Source organism: Ambystoma mexicanum, chromosome 10 (genome assembly GCF_040938575.1).
Source record: "Ambystoma mexicanum isolate Mex_15411 chromosome 10, UKY_AmexF1_1, whole genome shotgun sequence".
NCBI classification, from domain to species: Eukaryota; Metazoa; Chordata; class Amphibia; order Caudata; family Ambystomatidae; genus Ambystoma; species Ambystoma mexicanum.
The window spans coordinates 1490320371-1490333739 of record NC_090932.1 but is presented as its reverse complement, the minus strand read 5'-3'; the positions used below and the strand labels follow the sequence as shown (position 1 = coordinate 1490333739).

The following is a 13369-nucleotide window of genomic DNA, read 5'->3' as shown; positions in this document are numbered from 1 at the left end:
ACTCAATACATATATTTGGGTATTCAGCAGTTATGGTACTTCTGGCAAATTCCAGTCGGACTTCCTGTAAACATTCTGTTTAGAAAAATAGTAATGTTTTGTTTAAACAAGAGCTTAGTTGATCTGCAAGTAACATAATGTTTTACCTTATCTCCCAGCTGGATACACTACAAGAAGAAAAAGTGAAACAAGCAGAAGATTTGGCCCACTCGAAAGAGTCCCTTACGTTAGAAGCCATGAAACTGGAAGAATTTAAGAAAGAAATGTAAGTAGGAATGTTAATTGTAGATAATTGGGAGTCATGGGGTCAATGTACTAATGATTTTAAAAAGCCCCTTCATTGATTATGATTATGCAGGCTTGGTTTACTAATTGGAGGGGAGTAACGTTAGTCTTCATTTTTCTTGTGCAAACATGTATTCACAAAGCCAAGCCTACATTTTGTTTTATAAAATGTCACTGCTTTTGTGCCGACTGACACTTGCATGGCCACATTTCAACAACCAGTTCACAGAAACAGCTTACCTAATTCTAATGCTTGGTTTTTTACTGCTGATGGGAAAACTCTGCTGAGCTATTTTAAATGTGATAATCTTTCAAGGTTACGTGTCGAAGATTTGCAAAGGCCTTTGAAAGTCGCTGATGTCTTCAGAGCTCTTTGCACGTTTTACCCAACATGTACAATATGCTTGTTGTTCCAAAACAGTCCCACGCGTACAGTAAACCAGATCTTTGACCAAATTGGTCTGATTACTGCAAGAAGATTCTGTTCTACATCTTAGAACCCTTCCTCCTCTACAAAGGATAAAATCAACCCTCAAACAAATGTCAGAAACATAGTTCAGTTCATCTGATGCTACATCTTCACTATTAAAAGCGCATCTATTTGAAAGTAACTGGAAAAAAAATCACCTGCCTCTGGAAGATTTGAAATTTGAAGCTCAACAATCCTTTTTAAATTCAAGCACACGGTTTGGGACAATATTAGGGCTTCCCTAGGTAAAACCAAACACTTGTTTGCTATATCTAAGAATCTTTTAAACTGTATCCTACCCAGAGACATAGCCTGGATTGTGTAACAAGTAGAGCATGTAGCTAATGTGGTAGGGCCCACCTTAAAGGGAGCCCGCAGAGGGAAGGGGGTTTGCTCTGGTTCCAGCCAAATGGACGCAAGCAACCGAGCCTAGCGAGGACCAATTAAGTGGGTTTCGGGGGAAGGTCAACCCGCCCAAGAATTTCTTTTAAATTATTGGTTAAAATGGAGCAGTTTATATTGCTTTCTGTGATACATTAGTTATAAAGCCCCACATTTTGCAATCTGTTTTGTGGATAGGCATGAATAAAATCCATTAGATGCCAGGTCACCAACAATGCAGAGAAGCATTTTCCAACACATATGCATAATGCAATACTCTGAAAGTGTACAAAATATGTTCATACTGATTGTACCCACACATGTCCATTCTAGAGCACCTACACATGCCAGTGGTCCCACATAAGAAATTGCTCAAGTTTGCTTTGCTCATAATTGCAGTAATGATACTAAAACAGAACCTGTTCATGGGGGCTCTGCCAATATATCCCCTCATACAAACATACTCATGTTGCCTTTGCCTTCATGCCTATAAATAAATTCCCACCACCATATAAGAACATTGATCACGTTGTATTTGCTCCCTAACACCAGTAAAACATGCCAAGCAGGTAGATCGTCATCGTTTCTGGCATGTACCCAGCAGAGGTTTGAACAATGCTGCAGAGCCTGCACAGTGACATCTGTAAATGCCAACTCATTGCTGCAGAGTGAACATTTACAGACTTTGGGTGGGTCTTATCCACTCCGGCCCTACTCTGTCTATGCCTCTGCTCCTTCTTCAATCCAGTGCTTACCACTACCAAATGAAGCTCTGCCATCTTTTGGCAAGAGCTCTGCCTTCACCTTGTCAATTTTGCAACCACACAATAAGGTCATGAATCTCTGTGACTATTAGAATTCTCACTTAGATGCACCATGATTAAATTATGTAGCTCAAATATCAACTTAGTTTGACCCTTAAACTGGACTAGCTGTCAAATTATTTTGCTACCAGATTTAATATTGCAGGTGAATACTGTTGAACTCTGGGAATTCAGAGTAGACGCCATTGCAACCTAGGCTCTGGATAATTGAGCCAACTAAAGAACACCCTTGATTATGGAGATGGTGATCACTGATTAAAGGAAGTGCACTATCCTCCAATGAGGTATATTCGCCTCCTAAAACCTGATGCCGCACTTCAACCATAACTCTACCTTAATATGGATCCATAAATACCCTGCTGGCTGTTTCAAAATGCTTGAGAAAAGACCTTGTTGACTTAATCATAATCCCACTTACAGCGCCTCTTTTTCCTTCACCTCCCTTATGCTTAATTATATCATATGTGCTTATAAAGGACAATATTCTAGGGGCATGGGATAGTGGCTATGTGTACCCATTGGTCCTCTACATTTCAGAACGTAAATCAATCCCTAGAACGTGTATTGTGTAGAAAGAACCTCTACAGCGTCAATGATGTGTTTTCTTTTTTAAATTACTGCTTCAAACAGAAGTTGTATCTGTTTGAAGCAACCGATTACGTGCTGCGCCCCCATGTGAAACACTAGTGTTCACATGTTAGCACATGGGGCTTCTAGTTAACCAGTCTCCTTCTCTGCTTAAATATGTCAGTCTTTGCTTATGACACCTCACTAAGAACCGCCAAAGTAATCAGTGTGAATCACTAACTCAAGGCCAGTTTGTACTCTGCGGTCTTTGTGATATCTCAGAAAAGGTAATGTAAGGAAATATGCTATTCTGATTGCACTCCAGTCCTGTTTAGCAATACCGTCATCCAAGGAAACCAGGAAAGGAGTCAAGCATACTCTAGGAACGAGTTTTTTCCCCAACCTTCTCATGAATGTTATTGTTAAGGATGTCTACTGTCATATTCAGGTGGTTTAAAAAAAGAAATCAGACTCCTACCTGTTGTGGCAACAATGCTGCATTTGAGAGCACTTAAACACAATGGCCTAAACAAGCTTTAAAGCCTTTACAGGCTTGTAATCACCAAAGCAAGTGACACAAAATAGGTTGGTCATATTAATGTGATGCCTTATGATCCAAACCATGTATTTCAAGCATGCAGAGTGCTAACCTGGTTACCAACCTGCAGCAAAAAAATGATGGCTTCAATTAAAAGAAGCTTCATGACTGTGTTCCTGGGTACCTTTCCAAATAAGTGAAGTTGTGTACTCTGGGAAAACCTCTTTAATTCCCCAGGATAAAAATTTGAGAGGGGTCCCATTCTTTATTCTTGCCACTTTTAATAAAATGTGTTTACTAAGTTGATTTCAGCACTACAGATATCATTGAGCGTGGCTTCAAGACCATACATGTTAGGTCTCACCCCCTGTCATCTTCCAGTGTATATTTATTGATGCAAAACAAAGGGGGGTGGTCTGGGAGAAATATCCCTGCATATCAGTTTTTGTCCTGCCCAGGGGCAGAGGAGATTTGCCTTGCATTTCGGTGCTGGACTATCTTTGGGTGGGACAAAGACTGATATGCATATGGAAATATCTCCTCTGTGAAAAGCACAGTGAGCTAAAGCGTGGTTGAGACTCTCCCGGGGGCCATCCACCAAAGAACCGGTCAATGGGCCGTGTTCGTGCCGGTAGAGGAACTCCCAGACCTCTTTATGCATATATTTATTGATGGTAAGCAGGGGATTGCTGCAGGAAAATTAGGATAGTTGTTTGCTCGGTTGGGAAGAGAATTTTGGCATGCAAATTGGGGCACCATATTGGTGGGACTTAGTGGCTTGTTTAAATATAAAATGCATGAAGGGTGATCTGAACCCTAAGCATGACCCAACAGGAAATTGTTCAGTCTTTCCTTTACTGGACCCCAGTGAAAAGGCTGTGGTGCAAGCAGAGTGTCTCTGACAGTTGCCTCATTGTTACCGCTGACCTCGTAATGAGGCCCAATGTCTTTACCTATGTTAAGCTGCTTTTTGGTTGTACACGCCCCAAATGTCCAATCCTAATACTTGGAAGTAGGCTGTGGGTGTATTGTGCCTTGATTATGGCAAAGAAGGAAATCCTGAAAGTTTGGAAGACGTGTAGTAAACGTTTGAAGGAAGAATATATTGAGTGCTTGTGTAAGAGGTCTGAAAAAGAAAATGTTTTGCGTGAAAGAAGCAACTCTAAAGAGACGTATAAGGCAATTTGGACACATTATAGGTTTCCGATTGGCAAGGCAAGGGTGCCGGCTGTGTTATCGCAATCCTGTGTAGATATTTGCAGAAATTACAAGTAGCATATCTGGACGAACACCCTGGCATTGGCAGGGGTTAAGGCATGGTGGAGATGAGATTACCCATGTTTAAGAGACGCAAAGGATTAGCCATCAGTGTTTGTTATGTTATGTTAATTGGCTATTATAACCTGCTCAGCATTCCTCATAGTCCATCAGCCAACTGAGTAAAAGGGAACTGTGAGTGAGGCAATACCTGAGGGGCTTCACTTCTGTAAAGATGCACAATCAATGGTGAAGGACAGGCGTGGTTCTTTTTCTTCCATTGTTGAAGGTTTTCTTAATGCTTAATTGACCATCCCTATATTTAATCTGTTTTGCACCGGCATTGAATTCAAGCTCTTATGTTTGTACATACCAAACCTTTTTAAATTGGAACATTGTTTATTCAAAACTGAACGCAACACCTCCCGTTAAAATATAAGCATACCTTACTTTATCCCTAAAGAGGGTTAGGCCAAGTAGTATTTTCCAACTCACTTTAGTCATGCATTCCCTCTAGACTAGGGAAAGCACTGGCATTCCTATTCCAAGTACTGTTTTTTTTAGTCTTTATCCTTGTCCTGCTTTCTGTAATGTACCATATTAAATATTTTCATAGAGAAAGATGTCCATGAAGAAACAAACTCCCTGCAGCTCCTGCATTACATCACTGACCAAGGCTGATTCCACAATTTGTGATTATCATGTCCAACAGAGACTGCACTAATTAATTTCTATTCCTCTTGACTACATGTTGCATTCTGCTTTTGTTGTAAGCAGCCATGCAGCACTCTACTCCCCTCCCCTGGGTTTCCACCTTATGTTACCTTTAATGGGGCCTCATTAGAACCATAATTAGAAATGTAGTGTTTTCAAATATTACTTTTTTTTTCTCTGCCAACATATTTTCAGTCTCTAGATCTGGCTGAAGTGAAATGCCAATCTGTGCTTCACTTGTAGTAATTAGCCCGAAATCTTAAAGGAGATTGAACTGCTGGTGGTCCTGGGAGAAAATGCCCTTCCCAAAATAAAATGCTCACAACGTCATAGACACACTGCGAATCTGAATGAAGACCCATTTTGAGCAGTGATTTTCGTCTTGAATATTTCCAGCTTCAGAGGAGCTATGGGAAGCATCGTTCTTTGTTTGTTGTTTTCTACTTTTGGGAAGGCATCAGCCGCACAGTCACCTGAAAAAACAAGCAGGCTGTTGCCCATTAAGGGTGCAAGACCTCTTAAAACAGTTGGATATTAATTTGTTCACCAAGATGGAAAAGTTAGCTTAAGTTTGCACTGGAGAGTGAAATATCACAACCCCCCATTTTCTCTATAGGTGAGGATCGCACCGTTTCGTTTCTTGAGCTACCTCCATGCGAGACACAAAATGTAAATCCTCTTGAAAGTCGAAGTACCTCCTTCGAAGTATGATACATCTTAGCCAAGTGTTAATATATATTTTTTTAACTTTTATTTTCACTTTTTGAATAACAAGACAATGTTACTCCATCAAGCAGGAGCAAATCAAGTACCAAACATGCATAATATTGTTTTGAATGCACCCTAAACCGTTATGCCAGAAAACATTCAGGTAATATAGGATGATGATCACCAGCATAAGTAGTATCCCAGATTGAAGTTGAATAAAAGACCAAATCAACAAAGACACACATACACAAAAAACACAATATGTCCTCTTCCTAATACACACTCACTATACGATATGGGGCCTCAGTATTAACCATATAAATCATTAAAAGGTGCCCTCCCAGATGTCTAAATACAGTGTCAATTTTCAATATGCACGCCTTCAGGAAATTGACTACTTGTTCCTTGACCAGATCAACTGGTACTTTAGAGTCAAGATTGGAAAATGAGAAAGAGATTAAACATTGACTGACAGCATTCCTTATTAATTCCAGACGAAAATAAATATGTTTGTTTTTTGGAGATAATGAGAGGTGAGAATGAGAGGAGAACGCTGTATGCTTCTGTGGGAAATGCCTTGAAGAAACTGTAAGAATTCACATTTTGTACAGCGCTCCACTGCTTCCCAGCTAAATGTGTGTTTTATAAATCCCATACTTGCATACAATTCATGACAGGCTTAGCAGACCAGTAGGACTGTAGTCAGTTAGTTTAGGCAGAGTGACACGCCCCCACCTAAAAGCCCTCTCGAGGAACGTCCTGTTGGCAAATCCAGTGCTGTGGATGTTTCATGTCAGACAGCCTCTTCTAGATTAATAGGGCTGGGGGCATGTGTCTGTCACATGTCAGGCAGTCTCTTCTGGGTCAATGAGGCTATGGACAAGTCAGTTAATGTCTGGCAGTGTAAAATATGGTGGATATTTCCCAATAAATGTTGACCTTCTAGTGAGAAAACTGCTTGTTGAGAAATCTGCAATTAAGGCCCAGTATACCCCAAGACAAAAGGAGAGAGAAGGAAAACACTTTTCTGTTTGGACGTAGAGATAACTGTAGCTACTGTTGTTGTGGTGTGGTGATTAAAGAGTGAGAGACCTAGAAAAGGCCATAGAGCCTTGTATCGTCTAGTGTGGTGGGAAAAAGGCATTGTAACTGCATGTGGATCTAGATCCGGTGCAATTGAGTGACTGCCCAAGAGGTGAGTAACTTCTTGGAGCTTATAGGTTGGCAGATTCAGTCATATGCTCTGCTTCCTTGTGAGAACCCAGCTCCAACCCCAATACCCTCTCAGGGAGAGTCTTTTCACTCGTTTGGCTTTTGAGGGGGAAAAATAGTCAAGCGATTGAGCCCACTTACCTCAGATGCACCCTTGACTTATGTTCTCTACAAGCGGACAGAAACCATGTATTCATTTATATCTGAGTTGCAAGGAAGATTTGAAACTAATTTTCCATCTAAGCTACTTTGCAACTCACAAGAGATTGCAATGTGTTTGATTTGCAACGGCAATTGCAATATACATTTTGTTAATTACAATCTAGGACTTTGGATACGTGAAGCCTGCTACTTTGAGTAGCACTGGTTTGTTAATCTGTCCTTTTGTGGCTTAGATGCCTCAGATAAAGATAATATGTTGATTAAAATGAAAAATGAAGAGAAATAAATGAAACATTGGAACATATTTAAAATATTATTTTAATATTTTTTTAAAGAAGTGTGGGGCGGCTCGTTGATAATGGGGTTTGTGTGTGTGTGTGTGTGTGTGTGTGTGTTAATAGATAGCCAGTTAAAAAATAACATGCCTTACCCCAGCGCCTCGCAATCACACATAATCACATTCATCATTATTGTGATTGTCTGACTGCAAGGTGCTGGCACACAATGGAGCAGGCATGGCATTTTTTACTGCGTATGGTTGATAAAGCAAGCATGATAAGTGTTATTATGTGACTAGACTTGCATTTTAATGCAGTCTGTGTAGCCATTTCGTATTGTGGTATGACATTTTGTATTGGGCATCTCTGGTAAAACAAGCATGATAAGTGTTCTTATGAAGCAAGACTGGCATCTTCTATGCAACTAGTCTAGCCATTTCTTACTGAGTCATGACATTTTTGTATTGGGCATCTTTGATAAAGCAAGCAGGATCAGTGGTATTTGTATTAGGCATCTTTGGTAAAACAAGCATAAGCGTTATTATTTAGCTAAACTGGCATTCCAATGCAGCCAGTCATTTCTTATGGTATTATGATATTTTGTATTGAACATCTTTGTAAAGCAAGCATGATAAGTGTTATTGCGAAGCAAGACTGGCATTTTTTATGCTACCAGTCTAGCCATTTCTTACTGAGGCACAACATCTTGTATTGGGCATCTTTGATAAAGCAAGCATAAGTGTTATTATGTAGCTAGACTAGCATTTCAATGCATCCAGTTCAGTCATTTCGTGTTGTGGTATGGCATTTTGTGTATTGGGCATCATTGGTGAAACAAGCATGCTAAGTGTTGTTATGAAGCAAGACGGTCACTTTTATGCACTTAGTCATTTCTTATTGCGGTATAACATTTTGCATTGGGCATCTTTTATAAAGCAAGCATGATCAGTGTTATTATGTAGGTCGACTGGCATTTTAGTACAGACAGTTTGGACATGTTTTCATACTTTGGCATGCATTTTTAATGGAAAAGCCAACTGGAGTATGTTCTTATGTGGGGATACTGCCATATAACAGGTTTTCTTATAGCATCATTACTGGAATTATGTACAAAGCAAACATGAATATGTTCTTATATGGGAATAACAGGGTATAATGCTGCAGTCAGCATGGAAATGTATGGGCACAGCCAGTGTGGAAATGTTTGATACTGGCACACATTGTGGGAAAAGGCATCATGAAAATGTGTTGGAGCAATGCTCCTGTGCACTGTTGGTGATTTGGCATCTATTGGATTTTTTTTAATACCCAATTGCAAACTGTTTGGCTTTTTACCCAATGTTTCTAAAAAGTGCACTCATTAACCATTTTCGCCCTTTATTTAAAAGAAATTCTCGAGGGGAGAACTCCCCTCCATTGATATGGCATCCCTTGCTGCGCTCGATCGCTCAGCCATATCAGGGACAAATATTTACGCCCCTCCAGTAAAAAATAAATCACCAGCCAACACTGTGTGGAACATGGCATATTAATTAAAAAAAACTATTCAGCTTCAGCCGAATACTTGACAAACTATTTGCTATCCAGGCGAACACTAAATATGCTATTCGGTATACTGCTAGTCAAAACTTGCTACTTTATCAATCAATCGAAAATGTTACTTCATATGGCTCCATTAACAATAAAAACACATACAATAAGAACCATAAATAAGACAGTAAAACCAATTTAAAACGTTCGTCCTCCCCTCCATGTGATTACAATTAAAACAGATACTATTAGTCAGATCAAATGTCCATTAGTTAGTTACTCATGAGCTCTCGAGTCCTGTCCGTGCATGAAATACAATCTCAATTTTGCAGATCTACTTATAAACTCTGCCAGGTTTTATAGAAAGTGGGCATCCTCAGATTTAAATGCACTATAAAAACCTAACCTACTGAACTTGGAAGTATGGTCTTAGCCATTCCCTCCTCTCCTTGTGATATTGCCGGCTGATCAGGAGAAAGTGAGCCAGATCCTCAACCACCTCAATGTCGCATTGGCATTTTTTGTGGCACCTCTGGCCAGCTTGTCCTTTCAGTAGGGGGGGTAAGTTGAAACGTGGCAGAATTTAGCAATTTCTTACCTGTTTGTGAGTTTATCTTGACAATGAGACCTAGCCTTGCCTTGAAATTCTTCAGGTCTGCGTACATTGCCAGTGTCATGAACCATCGTCTGTGTCCCTTCTGGACTTCCTGGTCCCTGACCCATAGGGGATTGAATACAGTGATCCTTCCAACATGGTCGCTTGAAACGGAATGCTGCTGGCCAGTCTCTATGCTCCACACTGTACGCTCTACAAAACAGACACACCCCCGCGGCTCTGTGCGTCTCAACGCTACCGCTTGCTGTAGTTGGACGTGTGTTACCGGTGTTCGCTCGGGGCTTTCTTCTGATTCCTGGTTCCCGGTTCCTTCAATTCCCCTTCCTTCCACCCATTCCTCTACCTTACCTCCGAACTTCCTGGATTTTCTTCCGCGCTCGGGTCACGGCGTTCCGTGCCTCCGAGTGCGAGCATCATTCATTCCTGGTATCCGCCCTGGACTTCTGAACGTTCCCGGAAGTTGGATTGCGTACCTCACGCTGGAATCTGAGGACCAGCGCTCGGGTTTGTACAAATCCCGGACCGTGAGAAAGAAGACATCACAGACGGTCGCAAGCAAACAACAAAAGCAGGTGAGAAGGGGAGAGACTTGTGACAGATTGAGAAGCCTCAAGAATGATACAGAAACAGAGATGGAAGCCGCTGTTCAAGACCTCATGCGAGGCATGCAGGAACTAACAACAGAGGTCCAGAACCTTAAGGCTGAAAATGCTGCATTAAAACAGCTAGTCTTGTCATGTGACTCTGCAACTAAGGAAAGCGTGTTATTGGGAGGAGTAGTGGACAAATATGATGGTTCTTCAAAGACTCTCTGTGCTTTCCTTGATTCATGTTTAGTGCACTTCACCTTCAAGCCCTACTACTTTTCCACTCCTAGAGCAAAGGTGGGCTTTATGATCTCACACCTCACTGGAAATGCCTTGACCTGGGCAACCCCCCTAGTCAATTCGGGCGACGCCCTCTTGGATGATTATGATGGGTTTGTGGAAGCTCTAAAGGCCGTGTTTGATCGCCCAGAGCAGGTGTACAGTGCTCAAGAATGACTACTTGAATTTCAACAAGGATCCCAGGATATGCTTACCTATGTGACCCGTTTTAAAGAACTCGTGAAGGAAGCAGATTGGTCTCAAGAAACCAGCTTCACCCTCTTCCGAAGAGGTCTGAATGAAGAAATAAAGGACGAGTTAGCTAGGGTAGCTCACCCAAGCTCTTTCCAGGCTCTCATGGACCTTTCCTTGCAAATAGACTTCCGAATCCAGGAAAGAAGAGCAGAGAAAAAGAAGTCTAAATCGGCTTTCCAAAAGACCGCCACAGACCATCCGTCTAGACCTGAGCCCACAGTTTCTCCAACCCCGGACCCAGAACCCATGCAACTGGGGGCCTCCCGTGGACCCATTACCCCACAAGAAAGGATGCGACGGATTCACACTGATCTGTGCATTTATTGCGCCTCCGATAAACACCTCGTAAGGGAATGTCCTATTGCTCCTCCACGGCGTTCGGGAAACGCCAGCTCTCGATCCTAGAAGGGGCACAGTTTCGGGAGAGAGATGTTTGCTCCACATCAATTCCATCCTTGAACTCTCCTGGACAAAATAATCTTGTGGTTCTACAGGCCTTTCTATCGCCTTCCAAGAAAGTAAATTACCCCATCCTGGCATTAGTAGATTGCGGAGCCATGGGCATATTTATAGATCATGATTGGGTCACTACTCGCAACATTCCACATGAAACTCGAGGGACTATGCAACCTGTAGAGGCTATTGATGGGAGACCTCTGTCTTCAGGACCCATAACCCTTCAGACTAAAGAGATCCTACTCTCTATAAACCACCATCAAGAGAGGATCAAATTTGACATTATTATATCAGCCCATTATCCAATGGTTCTAGGAATGCCCTGGTTACAAAAGCACAACCCCTACATTAATTGGGCAGCAGGCTCATTGTTCCTTGGTTCTGAACACTGTATGTCTCACTGCTTATCCCTAGATTCCTTACCAAAGTCTTTTGAAGACTCGCAAGAGAGTCTGCAAAATCCAGTCACCGTCTCTAACATCATCCGGATTCCCAGGGCCTACCAGGCCTTCACAGATGTATTTTCGACCGCTATAGTTCAAGCTCTCCCTCCTCACAGACCAGAGGATTGCGCCATCGATACTGAACCCTCAGCAGTGATTCCTTTTGGGAGGATATTTATTTTATCAGAACCTGAAAAATGGGCCCTCCGGGAATACTTGGATACTAACTTGGAAAATGGCACCATACGACCATCTAAATCCCCAGTGGGTGCTTCGTTATTTTTCGTTCCCAAGAAAGACACCAAGGAGCTCAGACCATGTCTAGATTACCGTGGCCTTAACCAGTGCACTTTCAAGGACCGCTACCCATTGCCTCTCATCTCGGATATCGTGGAAGCGGTCAGAGGTGCAATAGTCTTCACAAAATTAGACCTAAGGGGTGCCTACCATCTTATTCGTATAAAGGAAGGTGACGAATGGAAAACAGCCTTTAGAACTCCCTTTGGCCATTTTGAATACCTGGTTATGCCCTTTGGACTTGCTAATGCCCCAGCGGTCTTCCAACATTTTATGGACCGAGGGTTCTCTGATATGCTGTTCATCTTCGTCATTGTATATCTGGACGACATACTGATATACTCCAAGGACCATCTAAAACATGAAGAGCACGTGAAGGCAGTCTTACAACGTCTACGTGAACATAAGCTCCTCGCCAGGCCCCAGAAGTGCCTTTTCCATGTATCATCTGTTCACTACCTCGGATTCGTTCTCAGCCCAAAAGGAATTGGAATGGACCCCACGAAGGTACACTCCATTATATCCTGGCCCGTTCCAACTACTGTAAAACCAATTCAATCCTTCCTCGGGCTTGCTAATTTCTATCAGAAATTTATACCAGCTTTTTCGGAGATTGTGCATCCTATTGTTACATTGTTAAAGAAGGATACCCCCTTCCTGTGGACCTCAGCCCAAGATACGGCATTCCAACGGTTGAAGTCGGAGTTCACACAAGCCCCCATCCTAGGTCAACCCGACATTGATCGACCCTTTCTTGTTGAAACTGATGCTTCCAACTACGCCATTGGGGCAGTCCTAAAACAAGAATTGGGTGACAAGTTAGAACACCCCATCGCCTATCTTTCTCGCACCTTGACTCCCAGTGAAACTCATTACTCCGTTCTGGAAAAGGAATTACTAGCCATCCGTCAAGCCTTCACTGACTGGCGTCATCTCCTCCTGGGAGCAACCAAACACCCAGTGCAAGTCCGCACGGACCATCAGAATCTTCAAGTCCTACAATCCCTAGAATGTAGAAACAGTCATCCAGCCCGTTGGGCCTTCTTTTTTGATCAATACCAGTTTCAAATCCATCATGTCCCTGGAACACACAACATAATAGCCGATGCCTTATCCAGACGTCCCGATTACGAACCCCTTGAAGATCGGACCTTCCCTAAGATGTTTCCCCATACAATATTTGTTGCCCAAGCACTTACCCTCCTGGAGAATATTCTCTGAAACCTGGAAGGAGTTTAAGAGAAACAATTGATGGAATCTCAAAACAAAGGACGGATATTTGTTCAAGGACAATCGCTTGTCATTCTCACTCCTGGACTGAGACAAAAGATCACAAGCCCATGTCATGATACTTTTCATTCAGGACACCGTGGCATCACCAACACCCGCCATCTAATACAAAGACAGTTTTGGTGGCCGAAGATGAAGGATGATATCGGGATCCATATCCAGACATGTGCAGTCTGCAATCAGAACAAACATGATAATAAGAAACTGGCAGGCCTCCTATT

The 13369-nt window shown here is 42.1% G+C and overlaps 1 protein-coding gene across 16 annotated transcripts in view; it reads left to right on the top strand.

Moving 5' to 3' along the window:
* CLIP1 (CAP-Gly domain containing linker protein 1) overlaps positions 1-13369 on the top strand; it is a 1286645-nt gene that overhangs the window by 1004398 nt on the left and 268878 nt on the right. For all 16 annotated transcript variants that reach the window (XM_069619609.1, XM_069619610.1, XM_069619607.1 and 13 more), the window contains one exon: positions 159-265. In XM_069619609.1, coding sequence (XP_069475710.1) covers positions 159-265 — 107 coding nt within the window. The remainder of the gene's footprint in view (positions 1-158; positions 266-13369) is intronic.